The sequence below is a fragment of the Arvicola amphibius genome, chromosome 1 (assembly GCF_903992535.2).
Source record: "Arvicola amphibius chromosome 1, mArvAmp1.2, whole genome shotgun sequence".
NCBI classification, from domain to species: domain Eukaryota; kingdom Metazoa; phylum Chordata; class Mammalia; order Rodentia; family Cricetidae; genus Arvicola; species Arvicola amphibius.
The window spans coordinates 57,068,662-57,091,777 of NC_052047.1; the positions used below are offsets into that span (position 1 = coordinate 57,068,662).

At 39.7% G+C, this 23,116-nt stretch overlaps 1 protein-coding gene across 5 annotated transcripts in view; it reads right to left on the reverse strand.

The window, feature by feature from the left end:
- Nucleotides 1–10,878: 10,878 nt before the first annotated feature.
- Cpeb2 (cytoplasmic polyadenylation element binding protein 2) overlaps nt 10,879–23,116 on the reverse strand; it is a 51,314-nt gene continuing 39,076 nt past the window's right edge. For all 5 annotated transcript variants that reach the window (XM_038320769.2, XM_038320761.2, XM_038320752.2 and 2 more), the window contains 5 exons: nt 22,020–22,109; nt 19,212–19,330; nt 18,969–19,083; nt 16,460–16,641; nt 10,879–14,855 (listed from right to left, as the gene is read on the reverse strand). In XM_038320769.2, the coding sequence (XP_038176697.1) occupies nt 14,628–14,855; nt 16,460–16,641; nt 18,969–19,083; nt 19,212–19,330; nt 22,020–22,109 (734 nt within the window). In that variant the 3' untranslated portion in view covers nt 10,879–14,627. The remainder of the gene's footprint in view (nt 14,856–16,459; nt 16,642–18,968; nt 19,084–19,211; nt 19,331–22,019; nt 22,110–23,116) is intronic.

The window sequence follows — 23,116 nt, forward strand, 5'->3', positions numbered from 1 at the left end:
CATAACTCACTTTTAGCCGGTGTCTAAAGGGAGGATAATGTTGTTAGGTGAGGTTATGCCCTTTAACCTGCAGGCCTGCACTAACTAACCCTGGTGATGAATGCCAGGACTGATAAGTACTTATCAGACTGTGCATAAACTAACTTTCCCTGCATACATCATAATGTTTATTTGTCTTTCCAACAGCTTTACAGTATAACGTCAGTCTTTAGTAATTGTTTACTTATATTTTTAGACTTTTTTTTTTAACCAGAATTTTAAATTTGTAGCCAAGTGTACACTAAGACTTTTAAAAAAACACTGGTAATTTTTCACAGCCAGCCACTAATATTTTTATGGTGGTACATTATAAAAATGAATACTAAGATCATAGCCTGGCAGCCTTGCTTCAGCTCAACTTACACACTGCCATCATGCGAGAGAAATAAAGTAGCAGAGCTCTCTGAACTTGGAGATTGTGGGTGAGGCATGCATATGAAAGTAGGCTGTTTGTCTGCTGGAAGGTTCTGGAATGCAGCCTCCATTACTTGACCGTAGAACATGAGCTTTCTGTTTAGGAGCCAGTCCACCCCGCCCCCAGGAGAAGAGATAACAGTATTAGAGACAAAACAAAATGTGGAATGGGCAGAGGCAGAGCCAAACTTTGGAGAGATCTGTCAATTTCATCATATAAAAATTACCAACAGATGATTCACCATCCATCAGCTCCTTCTCAGAAATAACTTTTTATGAATTTGCAGTAGTCCCATGTCACCATCAAAGGAACTCAGAGGGGCTCTTGAAAACAAAAAGTGTTTTAGGGATAACAGAAGACTGAGACGTGGGATAAAGGTGTGGTGACCCTATACACTAAAGGGTGCATAGGTGTTTCCAGGGACCTCTTGGACATGGGTCTTGTAAAGGCAGCAGAAATGGAGGAGGCAGAAGTGTTCCGTAGAAGCCTGGAGCTGGGAGTCTCCATGCGCCCTGGGAAGCGCAGAGAGTGGAAAAGCTCCATTTGTGTCACTGCCTTGTCAATTAGCTTCGTGGGAATTTGTCAAGTATGCTGCAGAATGTTCCTGGCAGTCTCAACATGTGCACAGCTGGGCACAAATTATCCGCCGGCAAGTTGCTACACCCCTCCGAGCCTCAATTACAGAAGTCCCCAGATAGAAAGAAAGATCCTCAAAACACCAGGGACCAAGACTATGACTGGCAGGCTGAGGGGTTCCAGACTGGGGAATTCCTGTACATGCGCACACGCGTGCACATGCACACACACACACACATACACACACATACACACAAACACAGAGAGAGAAAGAGAGAGATGCATGAGTGTGCGTGTGTACATGTGTATACTATAATATGTATGTGTGGATGGCATAAGTCATGAAACTGAACAAGTGAAGCAGGATGATATGTTTAGAAAGGGAGAGTGGTAAGAAGAATAAAAGAAAGAGACATGGATTACATCTGACACCAGGGCGGAGTGGGCCTATTTGGGAAAGAGGATGTGCAAGAGGACCAGCGGGATGGGGAGATAGCTGAGGGAAGAAGACAAGTGAGAAGATGCTTGGGGGAAAGAAGGTGAAAGAAGGACTATGAAGGGAGACAGCTAGCACAAAAGTCCATTCGAAAAGTTATATGGAAACTCATTACTGGAGAGGCTTCCCAATATATGAAAGGGATTTAAATGAAGTCACCATAAGGAGTCACAAAAATTAAGATGCTCATCATATCTTGTGGGTGGGATGTAGGTTTGGCAGGCTTTGAAAGACAACAAGACTTTGTGACTTGGATAAATGTGGTGTGCCTTTTGATATTATTATTGCACTTGGCAAAGTTTCCTAAGAAAATAATTCCAAATATGTAAATCCCTTTATGTAGCTAGACAGTGAAAAACGAAAATAAATCGAGTTCACCACAGGTAAGAGGAAGCTACGTCAGCTACAGCACCTTTGCTCTCCTCTGGTGCAAGCACTGAAAGGGATGGCTGGGAAGACTAAATGAATGAGTCATGAGGAATGTCTATAATTTAGTGTGAAGTGATGATATGGAATCAGAGAGCCATAATTATATTCTTGAAAAATAGCAAATAGTAATAGTGGTGTATGTAAGGAAATGTTACAATTCCCACGCAGTGGAATATAAATGATGTTGGAACTGAATCAAGGTATCGTTTCTATTCTAAAACTTTCTAAGTGCAGCCAGTATAGTGAATAATTTTTAAAATACTGAATTTTGTTTAAAAAAATGTAAATGATTTCATCTCACATCACTCAAGTTTCTCTAAAGGAACAGAACCAAGCAGGATTGATAATAAGCAAATGATTAATATTCATTTTCTAGAGATGGGAAGGTGACTCAGTGGCTAAACGCTCTTGTTACTCAGGCCTAATAACTCAAGTTTGATCCCCCCAATTCACATAAAACCTGGGACTTCCTAGCACTCACCTGTGCTCCCAGAACTCCTGCAGAGAGAGGGGAGGAGACAGAGATAGGAGGGGCAGCTGGGAGCTTAAGTACTAAACTAGGGAAACAAGAAAGACAAAGTCTTGTCCCAAAACAAGGTCGAAGGAGAGAAGTTACTCCTGAAAGTTTGGCCTCTCATCTCCACAGGTATTTCAGGGCGCACATGCATGCACCAAAGCCAAAAAATGAAAAGATGCCTGAAGTTAAAAAGCAAAAATATAAGATCGCTTTCTATTCCTCTGAGACCTCTAAATGGTGCTGCTTATTTTGACAATACCTAGAAATATGTGCTCTAAGAAATATTGTATCCACGGCGATCTCCCAGCCAGGGAAGCATGAGGAGATAGGTCTGGCAGGTGAATGACTTCAGCCCAATTAGACATTTACCAGTTTCACAATCTTGGGAATCTTACCCTGTCAGTGTGAGCCTTTCCTACAGTCTCTAGATCAGGGATCCCAAGAGCAGCTGCCTTGGGAAGTTGTTCAAACAAACAGCCAGCTGACGTGTGATAGGGGCTGTTTTCTCCCAGCTATCCTGCAGCTTCAGGAGTCTGTCTGTCCATCACTGTCGGCTGCCAAGGCTGGCTCCTCCTTTCTCCAGTGGACGTTTGCTTGGTAGACATATTCTGGTGTACACTGAGTAGCCTGGGTGAGAGAAAGGGGCACACTTGGCTCTATTTCTCCTCCCTAGCTGTTTCTTGTTCTTCTTCCAAGATGGTTTCTCTATGAGTCTCATGTGTCTCTCCAGAGTGAGGCGCTTTTATTCAGTGACCTATTGAATCTGGTAGAAGAAAAGTGACAGGACTAGTCAGTTCTCAGGTTTCAAGCAGCTACAATGTGAAGCTATTTAGTCACAGTCAGGGCAACAGATGACCCCCAGTTCCGCGGTGGTCCTGGTGAATGCTTTGCAGCACTGCGGAGACTTGTAGGATAACCTTATTCTGAGACAGAAAATCAGTTTCTACTGGTAGTCACAACACTTTCAACCTAGAAAACTATCTGTCAAATCCTGAACATAGGCTCTGTTTGGGGTTTACTACCAGAAAGCCAAACCTAAGGTTAATGGGTTTCCACATCACTTTCCACGGCAGCCTGTATTTTTGGAGCATGTAGCACAAAGCAGCCATTTGGAAACGTCTGATTCTGTTTCATTTTGTGGCGGAGATTCTCTGTGGTTGAGAAGTCTTCCCTGTTAGTGTCGCTACCTTTAGTTAGCAGACACATTTCTTGTATGACATTTAGGTGCATCCCAGTGCTGCCCTGCAGGTGACCTCGTGAAAGGATTTCTTGTGACTTTCCTAGGGAAAACTGGCTTTCTGACTTCGAACAGAACGTTCATCAAAGGCCACCATGCAAGCCCCCACAGTGCTGCAAAGATCTCATCAGTACCACCTTGAACAGGTGGCCTTGTGTTGCTTTGTGATTAGGCAAATTTCTCATGCTAAATCCAATAACTTCATGTTGCTTGGCACAAGAATTCACTAGACATCGCTGGTGTTTTTTCCTACCAGACTCGATGGGTCACTGATGAAGAATGGAAGTGTGATGGGTGTAAACTTTTCTTTTCTCAGAAGGGTATGTCATACAGACTAGACCTCAGAGAGGCAGTCACAGACTTTGGGGCAATATTCTAAATATTTGGCGCTAGATTCCTTCTCAACCCTCCTTTCTCTGCTATATCAAAGAAATGACTATGAATTGCATTGCAATCTTTCTTTCCGCCTGCTTCCTGGTTCCGCTGATGCCAGGCCATGCTTTAAACAAGAGTGCCCTGCAAAAGCACTCTTGTGCTAGGCCTCTGTCCTGAAGTGACAGTAAAAATTAGGAATGCAAATCTAGGCTTTTCAGAGAAGAACGGGACTTTGCCTGAGCATTTTCCAGCAGAAAGTGAAGGAAAGAGTGATTGACCATTGCCTCTTGTCCTCATTGTGTGAAGGTGGCTTTAAGGGTCCATATATCTTGTATTTCTCTTAGATGGAGGCTGAGTGGGCTGCCACAGGCATCTGAGAAGGTCTGTGGAGGGTATGGGAGCAAGGAGGGGAGATCATGGATAGTGGCAATACTCTTATCACGAAACAGGTAAAGACCAGCATAGGATTGTCATCAAGCTATGGCAAGTCAGGATAGATGAGTTGGTGTAGAAGATGCTTATGCTATGTGTTTATTTTCTTGGGTTCCTCCTTGCAAGGTCATTGAAGTTTATTTATATCATTCTGCCTGAGGCTACAGCTTGCATCAAGTGGCTTCTAAAACTGGGACTGGAGCCAGCTAACTTCTGGTTCCAATAAGAGACCCAAGTAGCCAAAGGGAACCTAGTCTGAGATGGCAAAATAAATATCTCAGTGAGTATCAACCTGATAGCCAACAGCCTCAGAAGATCAAGCATCCTAGGACCGAAAAACCATTAGTAATCTCCACTTAGATGACTGTGAAAGCAAAAATTGCAAACATGTTATCGAAAGAATCACCAGAAGGGCCTGTCTACAAACACAATGATGGAAGCACTTATTGCAGATATATGGGTGTGTGTATCACACATAATCTGAAGAGAATTTTAAGTGCTGTGCACGAAAATTTCCAAACAATAAGGGGAGATGCAATATCTTGCAATATCCACAAGGAAAGAATAAACAAAAATTATAAACCGGAAGAAAGCAAATGTAAGCTAAGAACGGAAGTATTAAGGGTGGTTGACTTTTATTTTAATTCCAGTATTTATGTAAAGAGATTTAAGAAATCGTTGAGAAGAAAATATAGAGATCCCATGTGCCATGCTGTGGTTTAATTCTTTCAGTATGCCGTTCTAATTCTAGGATGTAAAGGTACCAGCAACATGCAATGCTACCAGAAAAAAAAATGTACATAGTGTGTGAAGCCAGCCTGCTAGAGTAATCCTGTATGATGGACCCCCAGAGCAATGGGGAAGTACTGCTCCAAACCTTGGGCACACATCTCCTACCACACTGTGGCCAAGATGCTCACGCGGACAGACAGGAATCCGCCTTAGGATTTAACATTTGTCCTTCTGGGTTCTGGTGTGTTTGGGGGGTGGGAATCCTCAGTGGGAACACTGATGTGTCTTACAAAAAGTGTACAAAAGCAGGTCCATGAGTAAATACAGTCTTGCATTCTTAAAATTAAACTTTAAAATATTACTATTTTGGAATTGAAATGTGCATGATAAAATTGTAGTTAGATAGGAAAATGAAAGATGGCTTCATAAGAGGGCAGGGATTTTCTTTGCACTTAAGACAACTCTAAAGAGTATTTGAGGCTGCTCGTTCATTTTGATTCCTCTCTGTGTGCTATGAGTATGTTTTCTTGCCATTAGTTAATAAAGAAGCTACTTTTGGCCAATGGTTTAACAGAATATAGCCATGCTGGAAGATAGATATATATATAGAGAGAGTAGGCAGAGTCAGAGAGAAACCAGGTAGCCACTGCAGGAGACAGATGCTGGACAGAACCTTACCTGTATGCCACAAGTATGTGGCGATACACAGATCAACAGAAATGGATTAATTTAAGATATAAAAGCTAGCCAATAAGAAGCATGAGCTAAAAGGCCAAACAGTATTGCAAATAATACAGTTTCTGTGTGATTATTTCAGGTATGGGAGAGAACAAACAGCCTCCAACTTTCCAATTTACTATCCTTTTTCTTTTCTTTTATTTTCTTTATTTCTTTTTTCTTGGGGGGGGGTGGGAGCTGTCCTAAAACTCTTGTAGACCAGGCTGGCCTTGAACTCACAGAGATCAGCCTGCCTCTGCCTCTGGGATTAAAGGCATGCACCACCACTGCTCGGCAGTACTATTTTTTTTAATTGTACAAACTATATAAAACTTACTATCTTGATTTTAAGGTTTAAGTTTACGTGTATATATTTGTATTTGTATATGCACATGCATGGGGTAAAGGGAGGGGGGCTGTCGGCCAGAAGTTGTTGGATTCCCTGGTGCTGTGCTGAGCTTCCTGATATGTGTGAAGAGAACCCAACTCCAGCCTCAGGAAGGGTATCAAGTGCTTTGAATAGGTGAGCATCTGTCAAGGGGCCCCCTCTATTTTTAAGGTTCTGTGAATGCTACATACATTATACACATTCGAGTTTTATATGACCCTCTCCCCCATCCATCACCACTTCTCATCCATCCCAAGGTCTGAACCAAACAATAACTCCCCAGACTTTGGAAAACTCCATTCTGTTCTCTCTGTAAAACATTGTGTTATGGAATACTTCCTTGGTTTTGAGCAACTGAGTTATTTTTCTTAGTGCAATGTCTTCAATGTTAACCTGTGTTATAGAAAGTGTCAGAATGTCTTTCTGAGAGGAGTAATATTCCTTGCACATTTGATATCCCAAGTGTTTTGCTGATTTTCTATTGACAGACCCAAGTAGCTTCACTTTGTCTACTATGACTAGGATGCTATCATTGTAAACACATAGAATAGGGGCTGGGTGCTGGGTACTCACTTGGAAGAAGCTCCCATTTCCTGGAAAGAATTTTAAAACACAGTGTGAATTGATGTTGAGTGATATCACACAATTCTAAAAAAGAAAGAAGTCTTGGAGATCTGGAATTCAGGTCCCCCCAAAAATCTGAGACATGGGTTTTGAATTTCTTCCCCCTCTCTCTTGTCTTACTATCGGAGCAAGCATTTGCTTTTCCATCTTCCTTAAACTACACTTCACTAGCAAGATATAAAACAAGTGGATGTGAGTGGAGAGAAATGTGTCAGGTTGGTCACGAGATGAGCACTGTGGCCTGAGCATGTGTGTGCCTGGTACATCTGAGAGGAAAACATGCTGATTTTAGGAAGTCAGTCATAACTGAGGGTCTGGGAGACTGCTCAGCTGACTGCACAGTCCTGATGACCTCTATTTGATCTCAGAAACCCACATAAGCATAAGTGCAGTGTGACAATGTGTATACTCCCCATACCTCATATACTCCCCCCCACACAAACTAAAAACAGTATCTTGAACTGAAAATAAGGAATGAGGTAAGTTTGATCCTTAGTGATGAGGAAGTAAACTATGCAACAATGGGAAAGTGGGCAGAACCTAAAAGATTAAAGTGGTCACTTAACTGGAATAGACATTTTACTCCATAATGGTACATTAGATGGCCATCTTTGCCCATGACTGAGACCTAGCACCATCTTTATTTCCTAAATATATCCCTTCCTTCTGTCTTTCAAATACACTTTTTTCTTTTAAAAAATTTTTATTTCTGTGTGTGGAAGAGATGGAGGAAAGAGAGAGACATAAACATAAACAGACGCACACACACACACAGAGAAAGAGACAGAGAGAGAAAATGTAGGAAGAAGTTATTATCCCCTGGAGTTACAAGCAGTTACACCTGACCTGGGTGCTAGGAACTTAACTCTGATCCTCTGGAAGACCAAAACATGTTTTTAACTGCTAAGTCATCTCAATAGTCCCATATGGTTATTTTAGAAAGGTTTGGTGTTAAACTTCTCAAACCCCTCCCCCCTGTGTGTGTGTGTGTGTTGTGCTGTATTCATGTATGTGTGCAGGTCAGGGGTTAGTCTCAGATGTCTCTTTTTAACAGGTCTCCAGCTAATTTTTTGATAGATCTCCAAGTAAATATGGAGCTCACAACTGACTAGACTGTCTGACCAATAGGATCTTCCCTATTTCCATTCCACTTCCCACAGAACTATGGTTACAGATGCCTGCCATCATGGCTGGACTGTATGTGGCTACTAGGGTTACAGATGTTTGCCATTATGGCTGGTCTGTACGTGGGTGCCAGGGTTACAGATGCCTGCCATCATGGCTGGTCTGTATGTGGGTGCCAGGGTTACAGATACCTGCCATTATGGCTGGTCTGTACGTGGGTGCCAGGGTTACAGATGCCTGCCATCATGGCTGGTCTGTATGTGGGTGCCAGGGTTACAGATGCTTGCCATAATGACTGGTCTGTATGTGGTTGCTAGGGTTACGGATGCCTGCCATCATGGTTGGTTTGTATGTGGGTGCTAGGGATCCGAGCTTAGGTATTTATGTTTACAGAGCTGGCACTCTCTACCCACTGAGCCATCTTAGACCCAACTACATTTTTTTATAATAATGCAAAAATTTAAGACATATTCTTCAACATGATTTTAATGAAGTCAAATTGTTTCAAGAAGCAGTTCTCTCTTCACCAATCCTATTTTCTAGCTTGTTTTATCTTCTGCAGTGTAGTCCTTTGTGTTTGAACTAAACTGAATTTCCCTTCTACAGAGGGCTATAAAGGGGAATGGTGGCAAGGATCCTGCTTTGTAAGTGTCCAGTCCTTAGGCTGTATTTGAAACGTATTCTTTTGTAGCTGAGTGTGTGGCTCACACTTGTAATTGAAGCTCCTTGCAGGCTGATTTCTAAGCCAGCCTGATTTAGGGAAACTGTCTCAAAAAGAGCAAACAATTCTTTTGTTAAGTGAAAGAGGAGCCTAGCAAGTTATATGATGTGTCAGCATCAGAGAAGCCAAGACAATGTAACACTTGCTATAATTTAAAATACGTCAGAATAGATGAGAATCTTTGGATTTTATAAGATTTCAAATAGAAAAATCAGTAGCCTGTGTTGAGATAGAATTAAGTGCAAATCCATGTTTTATTTGGGAGGCTATAGGCAATGGTGTAGGCTATGGTGATGGAGGTGATGATGTAGGGCCATAATGACTAACCCATTTAGGGGGATTGATCATATTGTAGAATATGGGAAAATGTTAACTTTTACATTTTAAAAAACATATGTATGGACATTTTGTCTGCATGCATGTCTGTGCATTTATTGCATGCCTGGTGCCTTTGGAAGCCAGAAGAGGATGAGGGATACCGAGGCCAGAATTACACATGGTTGTGAGTAGCCATGCTTGGAATGAATATGGGTCTTCTAGAAGAGCAGCCAGTGCTCTTAACCATTGAGCCAGTTCTTCAGCCCAATTTTATTTTTAAATATGACCATTATTTTTGAATATCCATACATGTTTACAATGTATTTTGGATCATATTCACCCCTACACTCCCCTCCAACTTGTTCTAGATCACCCTTCATCCCCTTTTTCTTTTCTTTTTTTGTTTTTATTGTAACCCACTGAGTCCAGCCAGTTCTGCCTCTATGTACATGATGTAGCCATGGAGTATGGGCAATCTACCAGGGACCACAACCTTGAACTGATATTCCCTCCCCTCCCCCTGTTGGGTGGGAGACTGTGTGCAAGGCGCTTCCCACTGGAAATCTGACTGGCTTGATCTTGTGCAGGGCTTGTGCCTTCAGCAGCAGCCCCTATGGGTTCATGAGTCCAACAGTCCTCTCTCCAAAAAACAGTTTGACCCCAGTCCTCTCAAACCTCTGGCCCTTACAGATTTCTAAAATATATTTTCATTTTTATGTATTCCACATGTGTTCAGGCACCTGCAGAGGCCAGAGAGCACAGAATCCTCTCGAATTATAGCTACAGGGAGGCAGTTAGGAGGCCTGGGTTCCTTATCTTACATGGGTGCTGGGAACCAAATTTGGGTTCTCTGGAAGAGCAGCAAGTGCTGTAAACCACTGAGCCACCTGTCCAACTACTTACAGTATTGTTGCCCCCTCTTCCATGATAACCCCTGAGCCTTGGGGAGGAGACAGGCTACCAATGCCCTGAAAATATAAAATTTTGTTTTGAAATGCCTATTATTCTCTTTGGGAGCTGTATGCTCACAGACAAAACAAAAATCTTCACTATGAACATTTTCTAATAAAAACAATGGATTCTTCCTTTCTCTCTTCCCAGAACCACATGTTGGCTTCATGATGGAACTTCAACTTTAGGATAAGGGACCTGGGCCTCAGGTTGCTCAGTCTATGCATCTCGTCCTTGTTCCTCCTCTAGCCACAGGATGTACAGAGAACAGGGAGAGAGTGACAAGTGGGTGCAAACACACTGAATCTAAAGCAGCATCGTTAGACCTGCTTCCCATTAATTAGCTTCATTTGTAAACATTTATTTACAGGTCTGGTTTTAAATGCATGTGCATGCCAGTGCCCCAGCTCCTGTGGATCTGGAATTACAGGAAGTTCTTAGCTGCCAAACTTGATGTTTGGAAGCAAACTGGAGTCCTCTGGAAAGAGCATCAGTATTCTTAACCTTTGCACTCTCTAGGCAGCCTTGAGTACAGCATCAAGTCAGATTAGCTGACAGGTCCGCGGGCACTGTGAGAGATTTCTAAGGTGTGTGAGGGCTAGGTGCAGGAAGGGGCATGAATGCAAAGGGGCTTCCAGGCTGAAATACCGAGGAATTCTGCATTTTTAGTCCCTGGGGCTTCTCCCAGCTGTATGAGACACTGTGGAGTGGCCTCTGAACAAACCACCACTTCACTGCCCCCGACAGTGTGTAAGGTGCGAACTATAAAATAAGGTTCCACAGCTATGCCAATAACTTAATAGTTTATTAGTCAGTCAACAATATTACAAATATTTAAAAATTACTTAATATAAATAGTTGGCAGCAAACTATTCCATTACAGAGTTAAATTACCAGTACAACAGACAGACTGGAGATTTAGACACCTGGAAGATAACAATAAAATAAACTAAATTATTTAACAAAAATTTTAAGCTGAAGGCGTTTTACCTAGTGTCCATAAAAGCATGGGTTCTCTTTTTATCTAGAAAAAAATAAAAAACGGCTTTAACACCCCATTAGGAATATAAAATAAAATCAACTGAAAATATTAATTTGCATATCAAAGAACCATTTATAGTTACAATCCAAACACTCCATAAACCACTTGTGCGATTCTATACAGAAACTGGGAATTAGAAACTAGTTGCTTTAATATTACAAAGATTTCAGCTCCAAAAATAATTCAACATAAAATAAACTTTAGCAATTAGTGTCATAAAATTATATATTTTCACATAAAAATACAAAATAATATTAATGACAAGAATATGAAAAATTATTCCAAGTATTTTACTACTATTAAAATAAAATAAAACCCAAAAAAACAAAATAGAAATATGCATGAAAAAAGTCTCTCCTTTTGTTAGCAAAACACTATCCAAAATAACTACAATCATTTACATCAGTACAAAGATTTCTGGGTTTAAAAAATAGTTGCAATGACAAAAGGGGCATCTTTTCTGACAGTAAAAAATGACACTGTGGATAAAGTCTGCAAAATATGCAATGAAAAAAATAAATTTGCATTAAAAAGGTTTACACTGTATCTTTATACAAACATTAGAAACAGTATTGCACATCACAACACAGAATCGAGGTTAGTCAGCCTTCCAAAGTGTGTTATATTCAAGTTTTGCGGCATCTGTGAGGAGAGGCTCGTGCAGCCAGATGCAACAGGGATAAAATATCAAGTGTTTTCCATACACAAATATATAAATGCTAAATGTCTCCTTCTTAACAAAAAGGGTGGACTTTTAAAGTACTTTTTCCTCCACAGTCATTCATACTTTTGGGCAGCAATATGAACATTTAGGGAACACAAATGAAGAAGCTTTGAAATACAAAAATACAATCAAAATTAATAATTTTCTACAAAAATAGTAAAATAAATATGATCTGTAAATTAAAAAACTCTAATACAGTGTTCAACAGTTAGAAAATAAGAATGTAGTACATAAAAGGAAAAATAATTCCCAAACAGAAAAAGAAACAAATTAGAGGTAGGGGTGAGGCAGGGGGAACAAAATATTAGACCAATAAGCTCTGTCCTAACAGAAACGAAGGTGACACAAACCAGCATTTCTGTCGCGGTCACCCTGGTGGGAAAGGGCACCATTTCTTTTCCCTTCATTTCAAAGTTGATTCTGTTTAAGAAGGGAAAATGATTTTCGGCGTCTCCAATTATCACACAATTTATTTTAGAGTTCATTATTTAATACATGAAAAGGCTCTTCAATTTTAAACATTAAGCAGAAATTATGAAAATAAAGTTTAAAAATCTGCGAAATTAAATATCTAAATAATTAACATTGCAAAACTACTGATTTCTTTTCTAAATTCCAAAAATTGAGGTATAGCAAAGGAGATGTCATCAGTCAAAAAAAGTGTGCCATAAAATAGCTGACTGTTGGAAAAATCTCTCACAGAGATATAAAAATAGTGCATAACAAATGTCAAAATGGATCAAGGTCTGGCAGGGCGAGGGTAGAAAAGAATGCTCCAGACACTCTGGAGGGTCATGGGAGTAACGAGTAAGGACACTGACAAATAAACTAGTAAAGAGCTCCTCTGGAAACAGCGTCAGCTTCAAACATTAAAAACTTGAGCCACAACCACAATAAAACAGCAGAGTTAGACATGAACCACATATTTTTACAGTACAAAAAAGCATACCATTGACAACCAATGTTGAGATCAGCACTTTGCTCATGTGAAGGATTGTCCCAAGGGTTTGCTGCACAGGCTATACCCTTGTAATTTTCTCTCTTTAGAGTCAAAAATCTTAGTTCTGCATTAAAATAAAAACAAAAACAAAACCAAAAACATTTACCATTGTGGGGTGCTTTGCTTCCACTGCAGAGTAACTCCTACATTATCAACACAGGGCTAGCTGCGGCTAGGATGCTCTAAAGAGGAAAACCACCACGAACCATGTTCTAGTCAGAACTGTGCATGTTTCCACGCAACTCCCTCAATAAAGAAAAAAGAAAAAAACTGCAAGCAAAGTCATTACTGAAATTCCTTCATCAAAGTTTTAAAAAAGCAATTCTTAACCATTAAGAATAACAATGCTCCATGCAACAGTGACCCCAGTTTAGACAGAAGACCCCATATATATAGGTCAAACATATAAGCAAATTTAAGCCAGATTTCACCATTGTCTTAAAGGTAAATTTTATGCAACTAGCCATCTGTTATATTTTCCCATCTCCATTTTGACTTCACTAGAGTTCTGTGTTCTTCTATAAAACCCTCCTTTTAAGTATGGGCTTCTCACGGGTCTCACATTCGGTGACTGGTTAGCAGTGTGCTGGCCATCTTTGGTTTTTAAAGGATATCTTAACCATGAACTATCAAAGGGGCTAAAATCAACTTTCTTTAAAATTCCTGTGTTTTTCTTTTATTCAATCTTTTATCTATACTATATCACTGCACATGAATTAGAACCGCACATCACAAAATTGCACAGGGATTACAAATATTACATCCAGTCTGCATAAAATCGAATTCCACTACTGACCAGATCACAAAATGGCTGCACTCTCTAATCTAAAACTAATTTGCATATTGTACACATGTAGGACAACATTTTTAACTTGAAGTCACAAGAATGCATGCAAGTTTGCTTTTTTGTAAAGAAACAAATTTTATAATTTGTCCATGCTACCTAGATTCAAGAGAGCTTTTTGAACATTTGCAATACCTCACCTCATTAGTTAATGTCCTAGTGCATGCATATGGTGGACACAGGTTAAGTAAACATGCATTGTTTCACATTCTAAACTATGGCAGTTCCGGCCATATTGTGCTGCCTGCATTCCATCCGCAATGCAGTGGTCTCTAACGTTTTCAATCCCGTATTAATAGGTGACATTTACACACAACACCTATATAGCAGCAAAGCTAATACAGCTTGTGATTAAAAATGTTTAAAAATAGCTAATAAATCAGATTATCTTGAGGTATTATTTCTTGCAAGTCAAAATGGAGAGCAACAAAATCAACCCTAATTTTTAGTTTATGTACACACTGAAAACAGCAACAATAAAAATAAGCATTTGTAGCAGACATATTCCATCTTCACTATTATTTTGCTACCTTTGGTAAAGTACTGGGGCAGATCTTGAAGTTAAAAACCCATGTTAAGAAATAAGTGCACGCTTCACCCACTATATAGCAGCAGACTGTGTTGCCCCTACGCAAAACATTCTCATATCTAATTTTAACTTTACATATAAAAATAACTTGGAGAAAATACAAAAAAACATTTTATTTTAACATGAAAATATCACAAAAATTAGTAAGCCTGAGATGTAGGGTTTTGGTGAAAAACAAGAGGCTTGTAGTGTTTGGCTGCTGATAACGATGCATGTATTGAGAGCTGGGTGAGAGCAGAAGAACGCACTTATCTCTTCTGCAGGTCAGTATCTTCAGCACAGTAAGCCACATGCACCCTTTCTTCCCTTGGTAGACGGAGGCCAGGTTTGCTCGACTTAATTCCAGCGGAAGTGGATCTGACGTGGGCGATCAGCACCTTCCTTCACCAATGGCTTATGGAACTCACGTCCTGCACGAGAGTGGATATTTGCCCAACAAAACTCACAGTAATACTGCAGGCAAGTGACATTGGCACAAAAAAAGGGGGCAAATTTTCCACCACAGCGTGCGCCCTGGCATTCATCACACATCTGGTCATCCAGCACATATGGCTTTACCTCCACCTACAAAAAGAAGAGGTAAAAAAAAATCTCACTGGCGTCTCCTTCAGAAAAAAAAAAAATTGGAATGATTTTAAATGTTTATAGTGTTTTAGAGAAAAGTAGCCGTGTCTTAGGGAAACCGCTTTCCCCCACTGGAGGGTAAATGAAAGCCAGCTTGCTTCTGTGCCGACTACATTTGTGTATCGTGTTTCATGTTCATAATTGGCTGTGAGCTTAAGTGGTTAAACACTAATTCACTGATTTCAACATGTTTCCTTCAGAGGTCATGAAGAGCTATTTAATCCTATTTTCCAAAGAGAGAAAAACACTTTAAAAACTAAAGATCGAAGATATTCTCATCACACTTTTGTATCTTTGAAACACCTGTATTCTAGCATTAGTATTTTCAAATTGTGAGCAAAATTCATAAGGGATTAGCATGGAAGACAAATTTCTTCCCAGATTTTCCTCTTATTCTGGAGTCATCTGTAAGCTGGTGAAACTCAATAGCCACTAGGACTGCAGCAGCCTTCTCTTTGCAGGCCAGAGCTGCACCTTGCTTGCAGTAGCTGCTGGAACTGTGGCTAATCTGATCCAGGGCATGTCCAGACCTCATTATAAACTCGTAAGAAATAAAGCCCCACTGTGAAGAACTGAGTGAGCAGATGATGTCAGGTTTGAGGGGACTCTCTTGACCTGTTTCCACATCTGTAAATGAGAATGTAGACTCTGCTGGAGTGGGGAAGACTGAACACAGGGAAGGTGTAAGACCTGGGAATCGCTAAGCTGTGGATCAGTGTCGGCTGCTTTGCTGCAGCAGCCTTGCCTTCTTGTAACTGAGGAATGCCCGAGGCTGTTGTCTCTGGCTGGCTGGGTGGCTGGTGTCACTGTTTTAGAATCCTTAGTTAGTGATATACAATTCACAGATTTTGGTGTGAAACTGATATGTAAATGAGCAGCTTTTCTCCTATTTTAGATGGTAATCAGAGCTCACAAGTATTCAACAGGATGGCTTTCAGCTGTCAGTCACAAGACTTCTATATATAGACCTAATCTATGCTGCTAATAAACCAGTGTTTTCAATTTTAGGTCAAATGACTTACAGAAATATATACAGTTTCTGAATTTTAGTGTTTATAAATGAAAACCAGCTCTTAACTAGCACTTCCTGTGGGCCAACTTCTCCAAGTATCTGTGCACGTGAAGTTCATTGAGTCCTCAAAATAACCTAGAGACTAACAAGCACTCATTCCCACGCTTTAAGGCAGGAAAAGTGGCAGAGAGGGCCATGTGCCTGAGATTACAGAGCTAATGGCAGACATGGGCTTGGTCCCAGGCACTCTGTCTTGAGCACAAGCTCCTATAAACTGCTCCACAGCTAGACGGATAGCTGGGACCAATAGGCCGATAAAAACTTCTGACATGGCTTTAAAATCACATCTATACTTATGGCTCTTATGCAATGCTTCAAGTTTAAAATACATTAAGAAATTTGTGTTTCAAGAATATCGTGCTAGGAGATAAAGGAAGATAAAAGTGTTTGGGCCATGTTACCAACTCCTTACGATAAAAAGCACCTATACGTATTAAGTGAGACACGGATGACTTCCCGGTATGTAACTTACGCGTTTATCAATATCACCATGCTGAAGCTGAACAAATCGAGCACTGATGGCAGCAATATAGCTCTGCTGATTGGAGAAAGCAACTCGCCCAGCACCTTTTGGGTATTTTAGTTCTGGATCCGTATCAATTCCTGCGTAACACACACCACCATACAGCCGGTCCATGATCATAGCAAGTTCCACTTCAAAAGAAAAGACACTCAGGTTGAAGGTGAGAGGACAGTAAATCAACAGTGAGTTAAGAGAACACTAACACAAAGCAGCTGTTAAGAGAAAGCCTGGGAGCCAGAGCTTTGCACAGGCTGGCAGGCATTCGACAACTGAGTTACATCTTAACCCTCACAAACCAACAACTGCAAACCACTTCTAAATGTAGAGTTACATGCATTACCACCACACGCACTGTCTAATAATCTGGTGTGAGACAGAGTTTCATGTTCTTTTCTTAAAATCCAACTGTTTCACCTGCCTATCCATCTCATCCACTTTCTTTAGGGAAGGACACTGCTTTGGCACCTCCTTCTCTCTCCTATAGCTCAGCTTTCTTCTCAAACTCATTTCAACAAGCATGGTTCTTTTCCTTTCTTAACGACAATCCCCTCTTCCTACAAGAGAATCTTGTCCTCTCTGACAGAGCATGCAGGTTGGAAGGGAAACACAGTATGGTGGGGGAGGCCAGACCAGCTCAATCACCCTGGTGACCAATGGGTAACAGATTTTGTAGCCAGATTTGCCCCATACCTATCTGTACAACCCTTAACGATTAGATTATCACCCTGTGACTCCACTTTAATTGATCTTTTCAAGATCAACTTTCCCATCTCCTAAGTCCAGTGCTCAATCTTCCTGCTGGCAGCACTGACCATAGCTAATCTATTACTTTGTCTGGAAATATTTTTTGCATATAAATTGCAAGGCCTTTGATTCTGCTGATAATTCACTTCACTGTTGACTTCTTAGCTTCACTTTTCAACGTCAGAGCAACCTCAGGCTTTGTACCTTTGTCTACACTTGGGTTTGGGTGATCCCATTCTATGTCACGTATTTAAATATCACCTGTGGACCTGAAGTTGTATCTGAATTCCATACAACGCAATCATCCACCAGACAATTTCTTGTGATACTGCAATACATAGCATGCTAAAAAGAACCACACATGAACACATTCTTCCTCTACTTAATGAAATATGATCTGATGAGCTTTCATTGACTCCACTAGGTAAGCAACAGAGTTTCTGCTTTCATCCTTCATTTTCACTATACAGAGAATCTCATAGACTTGCTCTTCAGAACACAGTGAGAATCCAATTGCCCCCTTCTATCAGTCAGGTCTGCTTTAAAATCCAGTAGTTTTCATTTGGTTAATTTGCTTATCTGCTTGTCTTCAATCCTTCCTCTTCCATTTATTTCCAAAACACTAGAAATAACTATTTTTTAAGCACACTACTAGATACCACATTGTTTAGTTGAAATTTCCACTTCAGATTACTGAATTGGGCCATGAGTTATATTCATAACCAGAATCCCAATCTCCTTTAACTTGCCCTCTGCCGTTTCTCACAGCTAGTTACCAGCCATCGCCAACCACCCAGCAGCATTGCCTGCCTAAGTGTTCAAATAGCAGACCAACTGGTTCTTTCTCTGCCTCACTAGCAATCCCACACATGAGGCCCACCGTTATTTATTTACTCAGTCTCTTCTTCATGAATCATCAGCTTATCTGATCTTTCCAAAAAGAGGCCTATGTGATTATGTATCTCTTTGGCTTCAAAAATCCTCTTATTTTAAGGATCAACATCAATTAGTCTATTAGACTTGCATGATCTAACTTCTGTTGATTTCTTCCAATATCATTTGTATTTCTTCCATAACCCTATGTACCCGAGGTCATCCAGTCTATGCCTTATACAGTCCCCCATGAATATCCTCTGCTGCTCTGCACTTGACTTCCAAAGATGCCGTTCACTCTGTCACTGTCTGAAACACACTCTTCACAATGCTCCTGTTGTCTAAACTCTCTTCAGTTTTTTTAAAATCAGCTTAAATATTTTTAAGATATCACACCATAATATATTTTAAATATGGACATACGACATTCATATATTTATAAATATATGAAAATATATCAACACACACATGCATTCTTACTCCCAATCATCTTTCTTTGCAGCAGTTATCATATTCTTCAAGTGTTTAGATGTGTGACATTAATTTGTATCTCCCTGACATGAGGAGGCTGCTTTCAGAGATTAGCAATCATTAGCTCCTTCAGATGGTGTGAAACTACATAGCATGCACATTCAGTAAATACTCACATGTATAATTACACCCCACTTGACAGCCTTCAGAGTTTTGGTTACTAGCTACTGAGAAACAGAACTTTGTAACTCTCTCATTTAAAATACTAAGTTCAGTTAACAACTCAAATGCAGAAAAGTGCATACTTCCTTAGATACCAAAATCAACAAAAAGAGAAGACAAATTTGTATGACTTAGGGAGTCTACTTACCAGCCCTTAATGGCCTAGGAACACCTCCAACAAAAATTGTTTTTCTGGGATCCAAAGGCTGAGAACCATCCATGACGAAATCACTATCACTTAAATTCCAAGGACGGATTTGAACCTGTGGGGAAAATTATTCATTTCACTGTTTAAAATTTTTAGTGCAGTCTTAATTTTTAAAGCAGTAATTTAAAAATACTGTTTGAGCACCTGTCTTTATAGGCCACAGTTAATGTGCTGTTTACTTACAGGCTTGTCCTTGATCGTAGGGCTGGAAACACACAAGTAGAGCTTTCCATCTTCTTCAATGCAAGCATCAATGAGCGCCTGAACTGAGCTCTCTTCTTGAAAGAGGAGGAATGCATAGCCTGGAATAACCATAACCATAAAAATTATGCATGCCAAGTTAAGTGACTTTACCTCAATATAAGTACTGTTAGTACTGTTAATATGCATAAAGCCAATCATTCTGTTTTCCACAGAGAAAATAATATCCCATCTCTCTCCTCTCCTCCCTCTCTCTGTCTCTTTCTGTCTCTCGCACACACACACACACACACACACACACACACACACACACACACGGCAATATTGCAGGGCAGAGACACAAAAACTTCATGACGAGAGAACACTATACAGAGACGTCCTGGAGTAGACAGTACTGTGGGACTTGGAAGAGGATGAGGAATAGCAGAAGCAGCGAGAGAGATGTGAGATCAGGTGAGACAGATGCAGGTTTGCCTTTACCCCAGCAGTGAAGTGTTTAGGAATTGGTTGTGCTTTCAGAGACTGCTGTGTCCAGACCACAGCAACAAATGAGAGAACACAGCACGTAGATGCAGAAGAATGGCGGGAGCAATCCAGTTGGGGATGGGTGGGAGCTCAAAGGTGCCTTATCCAGACTTGTTAATTCTCTCAGCCATGAGACTATTTTTCTAGACCTGTTTTAATGATATCAAACTAAAAGTTCTTCAATGTATCCCTCTTTACTCACTATGGATAATTTGCTGTCTGTAGTTCTGAATGAGCAATCAGCTCTTTACCCTTTCTTCCCATTGTTGGGAACATAACCTCCTTTCCCCAGGAAACATATCCTTGATCACATGACTTGTACAGGAGCATAAGCATGGCAGGGACTTCTGTGTAGCGATGAGCCACAGAATTATCCTAGCAGTAAATGGTCCAAGCAACTACATTTATTCCTTACATTTACCTTTTTAAAAAATTATCTTTAGCTAGTTGACTAAGAAGCAGGTTTCCTTAGGGCAATTCATATACATTTGGGCATTGCTGACCACCATGCCTCCAAAGCCCTCACTACTCTCTCAGCTCTCACCCCACGCCAGCCCTTCCACCAGGGCTCCTCCTTTTCACCCCACATGCGCTCTACCATCCTTTCCCTCAGCCCCCTGACGCCTCTTTTCCTTTCCTGTCTCATGGCCCCTTTCTAGTTTTCTGACTGATATGCATACTCATTTCCACATAAATATAGAGATACTAAAAATTAGAAACTAGATCTACATATGAGAGAGACAGTGACATTTGTCTTGCTGAGTAACCTCACTTAATATATTTTTTACTTCCACATTATTTTTCCAAAATTTTCTTAACTTTTCTTTATTTAACTTTTCTTTATGGTTGAATAAAAGTCTACTGTGTACTTGAATGTCATTTTCATTATCTCTTCGCCAGGTGAGAGGGAGCCAGACTAATTCCCTTTCTCACATCTCATAAACAGAGCAGCAGTAAACAAGAATGTGCAAGCTGTCTGTGAGGTTTAGACAAAGCCCTCTGAGTGAATGCCAGGCAGTGGCACAACTGAATCATATAACTCTATTTTCTATATTTTGAGAAATCTCTGCACTGATTTATTACTTGGTGGCTGCCCTGGATGTGCTCTGTCACCAATATGAGTGGGCTCTTCTTTCCCACATCCCTACAAGCATTTGCTTGTTTTCTTGATGATAGTCATTCTTTATTAGAGTGAGATGAAATCTCAAAGTAGTTTTAATTTGCATTTCTCTGATGACTGAACTGTTGAGTGCTTTGTAAGTGACTTATTGTTCATTTGTACTTTTTTTTTTTTTTTAAAGAAATCTATTCACTTCTTAAGTCCATTTTGGTTTGGTCATGTGCTTTCTTGTTGGTCTGTTGAGTTCTCTGTGTATTTATTCATGATATTAATCCCATGCCACAGGTAAAGTTGTAAAGATTTTCCTTCTATTCTCTAGCTGTAGGCCATCTCTTCACTTGGTTGTTTCCTTCACTGTACAGGATTTTTTTTTTTTTTTTAAATTTCATTAGGATGGTGGCCTATTTCCCGAGCAACTGAAGTCTCATTGACAAAGTCTGTTCCATGCTCCTAGGCTGATGCGTTTTGCTCCTTGTTCCTCTGGTGGTTTACTTTTTTATAAATACTCGACAGTGAGTTAAAAATGCTCGACAAGTTACTTTCCCAGTGCTGTGTCACGTTATCACCTGCTTGTGTATTTCTTGTAAATTATGTAAACGGTTTTATTTTATAAAATGTAAACGAATCACTTCATGTGCATCTTGATCTCATAGAATGGAAAATAAGTTTGAGTCTGTGTAACTTTAGACTAATGCTTTAGGCAAAGACATATTCAAACATATACTCATTTGAATTTACTAAATCATTAAAAAATTTTGAGGAAAGTGTATCAAATCTTATGACTCCTTAACAGCTTCAAGTAAAACTGGAGCAGTACTTAAAGTTGCTCTGCCTCACTCCACTCAGACTGACGGTCTCTACAAAGATTAACTTTAAAACAGCTTTTTATTCATTATCTGTATGGAGGTCAGAAAAAAAATTCAGGAGCCAGTTCTCTCCTTCTCCCTTTCTATGGGATCGAGGGTAGAACTTAGGTTTGTGTGGCGAGAGCCTTTACTGGATAAGCCATCTCTTCAGTCCATAAATCATTAGTATTTACAGAAAGGTACTTATGCTCAATTCTAAAAGAAGGCCCCAAATAAGTAATTGATATTATTTCTTTTGCTCTCATACAGCTTCGCAAATATTAGTAATAAACCTCTTACCTTTTGGTGGAAAATAGGATTTGCTTTCTGCTTTATGGGGCCAATCTACTACCAAAGGTCCAAATCTTCTGAAGCTGGCAGTGATCTCATCTTAGAAAAGTACAGAATGTGCATCGCAAGTTAGTTCTAGTGATTCATTCCAAGAAACCCCGTATTTCTAAGTACCTGGAAGACTTATGTCTAAAGTGTGAAATACCTTACGATTAACTCTAATGTAAAAAGAAAATAGATCTTTACTAAAACACTACATAAATTTTCACTATTGTAGTCAAAATAAATTCATTTTTAAGCAGCACACTATCTAGTAAGGTATTCAATGTGAATCCTATTATTTCATACATCACCTGAATATTAACAACTTTATAGTATGCCAAATCAGACTAGCGCTGGGATGAAACATGCCATTATTATCAAGTTAATTAAAACAGCTATTGGTGTTCACAAGTGAAGCCATGTTCATGTCAGGATAAGGTCTACTGAAACAAGACTAGCTATAATGTCAGGAAAACATACCACTGCTAATATAACCCAGGCAATTTCATTGACATTCAAATACTGTATGTTCAATTTCAATGATATAGTTTATGTTAAGCTTATGAATATGCAGAATATATTTGCAAATATATGAACAATAACTGAAAATATTCTCTAAATGTAGCAATATCTTCTCTGTAGGCTATTATGAATGGGTAATTTCTCATGACATTATAAACAATAATTTAAATATTTTTTAAGCTCTATCTTAAGTTGTTTTTCTGTATTATTACATATTAACTAACAGTTGCATAGTAATAATTTCCTATTTTATGTTTTATTTCTACTTCCTTATTGGATTTCATACTCTGTTTCTGTATCTTTAATTGATAAATTTCAAGAAATTTAACCTTTGAATTTTGCACACTACAGAGAGAGATTCATAGCTGGTTTCATCTATTGCACTGTGTATGTATGCATTGGAATGCCATGTGTGTGTTACAGTCACACAGATACTGGCATGTGTGTTTTGCATTAAACATTAGGATATGGGCTAGAACATAGAGACCTTCAAAAAATGCTCACAGTGATGATGCATATGCTAAAAATCACTAGAACTTAAA